This window comes from Suncus etruscus, chromosome 17 (assembly GCF_024139225.1).
Source record: "Suncus etruscus isolate mSunEtr1 chromosome 17, mSunEtr1.pri.cur, whole genome shotgun sequence".
NCBI lineage: Eukaryota > Metazoa > Chordata > Mammalia > Eulipotyphla > Soricidae > Suncus > Suncus etruscus.
The window spans coordinates 1,971,721-1,979,602 of NC_064864.1; the positions used below are offsets into that span (position 1 = coordinate 1,971,721).

Here is a 7,882-nt window from a genome sequence, read left to right on the forward strand (position 1 = left end):
CCAGGCAGAGAGAAGTGGGGTCGGGCAGAGGAATCAGTGGGAGACATTTTGTGCCTCAAACCCAGTCCTGAACACCTCTCATTTCTCACTGTCTGAATAAAAATGATTTTTTTTACAGTGTGCGGTAGCAGAATTTAACCTTAAATATATTCGCTTTATTTCTTCTTAGACTTAATGATAAAGTAGGTTGAATTGGTTATTAAAGAAACCTAGTAAATTTTGGGTCTGACGTGGATATTTTTTTAATAGATCACAGTCGAAAACTTCGGTGCCACAGAAGTGAAAGAGCTGGTTCTAAATGGCGCAGACACAGCTGTTAACAAACAAAATCGGTAAGCTAATAGTTATAAAAGAATCAGTGGCAGCGAGTGATTTAAGAGTCATTGGGCATTTTTAATTATTTAGAAATATGTCAACTCTACTCACACTCATGTGGTTAGTAAGGAATAATCTATAATTTTCAAGTGAAATCCCTTTAATCAGTAAAAGGGATAAAAAAGACTGTAACAGGAGCAATAGCACAACTGTAGGGCATTTGCCTTACATGCAGACGACCCAGGACAGACTCGGGTTTGATCCCTGGAATTCCATATGTTCCCCCGAGCCTGCCAGGAGTGATTTTTTGAGCGGAGTCAGGAGTAACCCCTGAGCGCCGCCGGGTGTGGCCCAAACACCAAAAGGAAAACCATAACAGAGCTGAGACAGTGATTCAGTGATTTGTAAAGCATAGACCTGGGTTTGGAAATCACAACACCTAGAACAAGGTAAGGGGAGTGGAATGATAGTACAGCTGGTAGGGTTCATACAGGCTTTGCACCGTGAACCTGAGTTCAGTTCCCGGCATATATGGTTCCCAAGCCCAGTCAAGAGTGATCTCTGATGCAGAGACAAGAGTAACCCCTGACCATTACCAGGGCATGATCCCAAAAACTAATATACAAATACTCAAAATCCTCATACCAAGCATAAAGTGAAGGGAAAAGGGAAAACAGTGAAATGTTTCTGGAAGCTCCAAAACCATGGCATCAGCCAGAGAAGGCCACATCAGAAAATACGTTGAAGGAACCAAGGAAGCAGCCAGTAGAGAGCACTGACAGTCACAAAATGTTAGAAAGTGTGTGGACAGCTGTAGGGCATTTGCCTTGCATGCGGCTGACCCAGGAGGAACCCGGTTCATTTCCCAGCACCCATATGGTCCCCCTGCCTGCCAGAGTTGATTTCTGATTGCAGAGCCAGGAGCAACCCCTGAGCACAGATGGGGTTGGCCCAACACCCAATCAATCAATAAAGAAAGTTTAAAAAAAATTTTTTAGAGAAAGTGTGTGGCATTTAGGAGAGTGTCAGGACCAAGAGGGAGTGGGAAAGCAGTTAGGATCCTCTTTTCTGTAGCTGTACAAGCAACTCAGAAAGTTGCTTTCTTAAAGACTGAATTAAATGGGATAGGTAGGCACAGCCCAAGACTGAAGTAAAAGGAAGACAGAGTCTACAGTTCCCTCCATTCTATGATATATGAAGTTGTTTTGTTCATGAAAAATAACTTTTAAGTTGGATGAATGGGCCAGAGTTCATTGACATTGAAGGAAGGATAAGAACAAAGAGAAACCAAGGAAAGATGCAGAACAAAACTTGAAAAGAAATAAAAAATCAGTATACTCACAAAGAGAAGTACCATTCATATTAAAAATTACAAAAGGGGGGGCGGAGAGATAGGACTTTTGCCTTGCATGCAGAAAGATGGTGGTTCAAATCCCGGCATCCCATAGGGTCCACCGAGCCTGCCAGGAGTGATTTCTGAGTGTGGAGCCAGGAGTGACTCCTGAGCGCTGCCAGTGTGACCCAAAAACCAAAACAAAACAAAAATAGAAAAGGGGCCTGAGCGAAGGCGCAGCAGTAGGGTGTCTGCCTTGTACGCAGCTGACCCAGGACAAAGCACAGTTTGATCCCCCGGCATCCCGTTTGTCCCCTGAGCCAGGAGCGATTTCTGAGCACAGAGCCAGGAATAACCCCTGAGTGTCACCAGGTGTGGCCCAAAAACCAATAAATAAATAAACAAATAAAAATTTTAAAAAACTTTACTGGGGACCAGAGCAATAGCACAGCAGGTAGAGAGCATTTGCCTTGCACACAGCTGGCCCAGGTTTGATGTCCGGCATCCGGTATGGTCCCCTGAGTCTGCCAGTAATAATTTCTTTTTTTGGAGGGTTGGGATTTTGTGTCACTCCTGGCAGAACTCAGGGGTTACTTCTGGCTCTGCGTTCAGAAATCGCTCCTGGCAGGCTCGGGGGAAACAATATGGGCTGCTAGGGATTGAACCTGGATCAGTCCCAGGTCAGCCGTATGCAAGGCAAACGTCCTACCTCTGAGTTATTGCTCCAGCCCCTCTCAGTAGTAATTTCTAAGTACACAGCCAGGAGTACCCATGAGAGCTTCTGATGACCCAAAAACCATAAAAGAAAGGAAAAAAGGAAGAAAAAGATTTTGTGGCGGAGATCAACTGTCTCTGAAATAACATGATTATTCTCTTATAGTTGATAAAGAACAAAGTTGATTGGCTCTAAGTACTAAACTGATGTCATTTTTCCCTCGTAAGAAAAGTTCACTTGTTTCCTAAATATTCACTTAGGAATAGCCTAATACAGACTATAAGTGATAAGTTCTAGCACTGGTTTTTTTTTTGGGGGGGGGGGGGGGGGGGCATACCTGGTGGTGCTCAGGGGTTCCTCCTGGCTCTGTGCTCAGAAATCACTCCTGACTTGGGGGACCATATGGGATTGAACCGAGGTCCATCATAGGCTAGCATGTGCAAGGCAGATGCCTTCTCACTTGCACTACCACTCTGGCCCCTCAGAGATGCACTGGATTTTTAATCGTAACAGCTGATAAACTCCTCCAGACTGTCTCCCCTTTGATTCCCTTCTCGGATTTTTCTGTTTCATAAAAAGCTCTTCGCCTTCAGAGCGTGGAAGAATTTTAAGACAGCCACAACATGCGTTCTCCTTAAATAATACTTCTGGGCCTTGCATGCGTTTCTTTTCACTTCCAGGCAGGAGTTTGTGGATGCCTACGTGGATTACATATTCAATAAATCAGTGGCCTCCTTGTTCGATGCCTTTCACGCGGGCTTTCATAAGGTCTGTGGAGGCAAAGTGCTCCAGCTCTTCCAGCCCAACGAACTGCAAGCCATGGTTATTGGAAACACGAATTATGATTGGAAGGAGCTGGAAAAGGTAAGAAAGCAAACCTGTGGAGAAAAGTGTTGCTACAGTTCTGGCCTCATTTATTAAACCTTACTGTCATTTTATGTGACAGCACTGCCCCGTTCTGATCCACAAGGAGTCCATTTCCTGTGAACAAAGGGCAGCGTTTTTCTTCTCTTGTGGCTGTGCTTGGGCAGTGCTCCGGCTCTAAGTTCACAGATCGGTCCTGGCGAGCTCCAGGATTGAACCTGGGTCAGCTACGTGCAAGGCAAGGCCCTGCCGGCTGTCCCCACTCTCCAGCCCCAAAGACAGCATTATTCTCTTTGTGGGATTAATAGTGATCAGAGAGAAAGTGTCATTTTTTATCAGTGGTGGCCGGGTAGTAGAAGATTGACTTGGTTAACTTGAATGGGTTTTCATTCTGTCTCAAAACTAGGAAACCCACATAATGAAAAATTTGGTCTTCTTTTTTTTCCCCTAATTTGTCAAAATGTTAAACTTTTTTTTCAGCAGAATATAAATAATACATCTGTATTCTTCATTATGGTACCTTAATAAAGGAAATTAATTATCTTTTTCTTCTTTGCTATGCAAATGATTCTCTGGTAATTCTAAAAAAAAAAAAGGTGCTAGTTTGGAGCAAAGACCTAGTCAGGTCCCGGGGACATGGTACCCCCCAACTTTAACTTTAACTTAATTTTGAAGGTCTTACAATTGTATGTTCTGTTAAGTGATGGGGAGAGATTTCTGCTGATTTGAACATAATTTCTTTCCTTTCCTTTCAAAATTAATAGTTCCAATTGCAAAATGCCCAGGAAAGTAAACTGAATCACTGGAGTGATTTCCTCGAAAACTTTAGCTTCGTGTACAAAGGTAGCCGTTTTTCAGATTCAAGATGAAACTAATATCCTCAATATTAATAAAAGATTATATTGTCTTTTAGAATACAGAATATAAAGGGGAATATTGGGCAGAACATCCTACAATAAAAATATTTTGGGAAGTATTTCATGAATTACCACTGGAAAAGAAAAAACAATTTCTGTGTAAGTAATTCTAATTACTATGTTTTGTTAAGAATGAAATTAAGCTTATTCTCAGAAAATTGGTTCACTGTGACAGGTTTTATTTTCAATTAGAATTCAAAACATGGGCCCGGAGAGATAGCACAGCGCGTTTGCCTTGCAAGCAGCCGATCCAGGACCAAAGGTGGTTGGTTCGAATCCCGGTGTCCCTTAGGGTCCCCCGTGCCTGCCAGGAGCTATTTCTGAGCAGACAGCCAGGAGTAGCCCCTGAGCACCGCCGGGTGTGGCCCAAAAACCAAAAAAAAAATTGGGAGGGGGGCGGAGAGGTGGCGCAAGTGGTAAGGCGTCTGCCTTGCACATGCTAACCTAGGACGAGTGGCAGTTCCATCCCGTGGCATCCCATATGGTCCCTCAAGCGGGGGGCGATTTCTGAGCGAAGAGCCAGGAGTAATCCCTGAATGTCACAGGGTGTGGCCCAGAAAGCTAAATAAACAGACAAACAAACAAATAAACACAATGAGGTGGGAGACCCACACCTGCCGCTCCTGACTCTGCACTCTGGAATGACTCCTGGTGGTGCTCAGGGGACCAGCTGTGCTATCTGCCACTCCAGCACAAACTAAATATTCTTAAATTATTTTATTTAAACACCGTGGGTCTAAGGTTGTTCCTAATCCAGTTGTTTCTCTCTCATACTTCTCTCCCCTCTCCCTTTTTTTAGACACTGGTTTACAGTATTGTTATGAAGGGGTATCATTTCACTTTACCTCCTTTTCCAGCACCCAGTTCTTGCTCAGCGGTCATTTCCGTCTGTCACTGTGGTCCCTTCTCTGCCCTCACTGCACCCCCTGCTCTTTCCTGGCCCTCATCTCTACTAATAGTCTCTGGGTACTGTCAGCATGCTCATTTTTTATATTCCACAAATGAACGATCATTCTGTGTCCCCCCTCTCCCTCTAACTCAGCATAATACTCCATAATATCCATCCTGTATAAGCAAATTTCATGACTCCCCTTTTCCTAGCAGCTGCCTGGTATTCCACTATGCAGATGTACCAGTTTCTTTAGCCGCCCCTCTCTCCTCGGGCACTTGAATTGTTTCCAGCTTCTGGCTCTTCGGAGTGGTGCCAGAAATGGAGGCTGTTCCGCATCATGTCTTGGGCTCCTACAGTATATTCCTAGAAGTAGTGCTGCTGAATCCATTTCTAGTTTTTTGAAGACTATCCTTATTTTAAAAAATTCTCAAAAGGGCACTTCATAGTTGACTTATAGTATTTGGGGATCATAGGAAATGTTGACTTCATAGTCATTAGGTATCACTTAGAGGCCCTTAAAGAAAAAATAGGTTTTCTTCGTTCTGATCAGATAAGATGTGCCATCATGAATAAGCTTCCCCAGTGAGAGCCAATGTCCGGTGTCAAGGCTTGCGGGGTGAGTGGGCCCCAAAACCTGTCCTTGTGCTGTACTGGTGAAGCGATCATGCACGTGACTTTTTCCTCTCGGCAGTATTTTTGACAGGTAGCGACCGCATTCCGATTCTCGGCATGAAGAGCTTGAAACTCGTCATCCAGTCAACGGGAGGTGGTGAGGACTATCTCCCCGTCTCCCATACCTGCTTTAATCTCCTGGATCTTCCAAAATACTCAGAGAAAGAAACTCTCCGGTCTAAACTGATCCAGGCCATCGATCACAATGAAGGCTTCAGTTTGATATAACCTGGGAGTCACCACATCCAGTGTGTTGCAGAAGCATTAAACTAATTATTTGTGTTTTCTTGTGATGAATTCAGCAAGGTGACAAGAGAAGAGGTACTACTATAATTCTTACTTATGAAATGTCCAATACTGAGAATATTCACGAAAGCCAAAAATATTAAAGGAAAATGAACAAACTGTGTTAATAGTTAAACTCATTGTACAGAACCATGAATTTTTTTTGCCATATTCGAATAAACTGCAAGTATTGTGAATACATTGAAGTTTTGCTAACATGAATTTTAAAGAGTTTGCCTATTTCACGAGTGATCTGATTGGTGTGTGAGTGCATGGAAACGTGGCTTAGTTTTTTTTCTTCTTCAATCACTGGGTAAAAAGTCTAACTCTGACCTGCAATAGTCATTTGATTATTTTTTCATTTTGTAAATAATGTTAAGTTTTGTAATAAAATAGTTATGTTCTGATACCAGTACAGTTTCTATGGTTGTAATTGAGCTGACCTTTTAAGGTTTAAAATCATGATTTAAATCTTACACTCTAAGAATCTCTAAATACAAAAAATCAGCATGGTGAAAATAAAAATGTCTTTGCTTTTTTGCTAGAATTAACGTCCTCATGCAAACCTAAATAGCTTGAGTTCTTTCTCCTCCTTGTGAATCTTGAGATGCTCCTGTCTATGGGACATTATCAGAAAGCCTAATATTTCCTAACGGGAGAACTTTGCTCTACAGCCGCCAGGGATAGAAACAGACTTCTCAGAGACCAATCACTGGACCCTAGCTTTCAAAACATGAATGCCACAGGCTGGCATTTGATCCGAACCTTCAGTGCTGTGGAACTACTTCCTTGAATTTTAAACCAATCTAATGGTGCTGATGCCTAGTTACCTTGTGTCATGAAATTGTAAAAGTCGGAGTTGATGCAACACCTGTGACTATGCTACAATGCAAATATTTATTTTTTAAATTTATTTTAAAAATGATGTGAAAACTTTAAATAATAAAGATTATTGATTTAATAATTAAATGGTCACTGGCTCTCATGTAAGGTTCCAAGTCTTCAAGCAGTCATTTCCTCAGGGAACACGTCTTGTATTTTGGGTCGCTACGCTACCACCGCCGTGCAAATTAAGTCTTTTATGGAGGCATACACATCGACTTAGAATTCAGAATCCACAACTTTGAATTCACACCCCTTCTGCATCAAAACCTGTTCTGAATTTGGGAGGCTGTTAATCGTATGAAATGAAACTACATACAGGCCAACCTCGTTTTATGACGCTTCACAAAAATATGCCACTTGTTATGTGAAGATTCATGGCAAACCTGCATTGAACAAGCTGTTGGTACCAATATCCAGGCAGCTCGTGGGATTCGCATTTCTTAGCAATAAAACAGTTCGACTAGAAACGTGCATCTGTGTGATATAATGCTGTTACACTTAATATTGTATAAACATAAACCATGTGAAGCGGGAGGACGAGACTTTTTCTACCATTTTGCAATGCTCTCCTGAAGCTACACTGTCCCTGAGGATTGAGGTGGCTGCTCCGGGCCCCTGGGCAGTGCTCCGTGGTACTTGTCGTAAGGGTGTCTGTATACAGGAGCCTCAAGAGGCATTCTCCTCACCTCCTCTTCCCCCAAAGCATGTTCTTCCTTCCTCTGAAACCTGACAACTTTCCCCGTGCAAACCATTCCTTGGAGGCAGTGATTGTCCTATTTTAAATGAGCTCTTCTGTCAGATGCTTGCTTTAGTCACCTCGTGTGCCCTTGCTGATCTGAAGCTGATCTGTGAATTAATAACTACTTGAATTAAAAGATGGGAGTTTTTTAACAGACGTTTAGAAAGAGGGCCTACTATTCTAGGAACAAATACAAAAGACTTGATTTAGCTAAGTGTGGTATTACTTTCCTCCCTGTATTGATGTGCGTGTGTAGCAGATTTGT

At 42.6% G+C, this 7,882-nt stretch overlaps 1 protein-coding gene across 2 annotated transcripts in view; it reads left to right on the forward strand.

Annotated features, from left to right (window-relative positions):
• Positions 1 to 6,962, forward strand: part of HERC4 (HECT and RLD domain containing E3 ubiquitin protein ligase 4) — a 91,387-nt gene extending 84,425 nt beyond the window's left edge. For both annotated transcript variants that reach the window (XM_049790478.1, XM_049790479.1), the window contains 4 exons: positions 250 to 332; positions 3,044 to 3,227; positions 4,141 to 4,243; positions 5,728 to 6,962. In XM_049790478.1, the coding sequence (XP_049646435.1) occupies positions 250 to 332; positions 3,044 to 3,227; positions 4,141 to 4,243; positions 5,728 to 5,936 (579 nt within the window). In that variant the 3' untranslated portion in view covers positions 5,937 to 6,962. The remainder of the gene's footprint in view (positions 1 to 249; positions 333 to 3,043; positions 3,228 to 4,140; positions 4,244 to 5,727) is intronic.
• Positions 6,963 to 7,882: the final 920 nt, after the last annotated feature.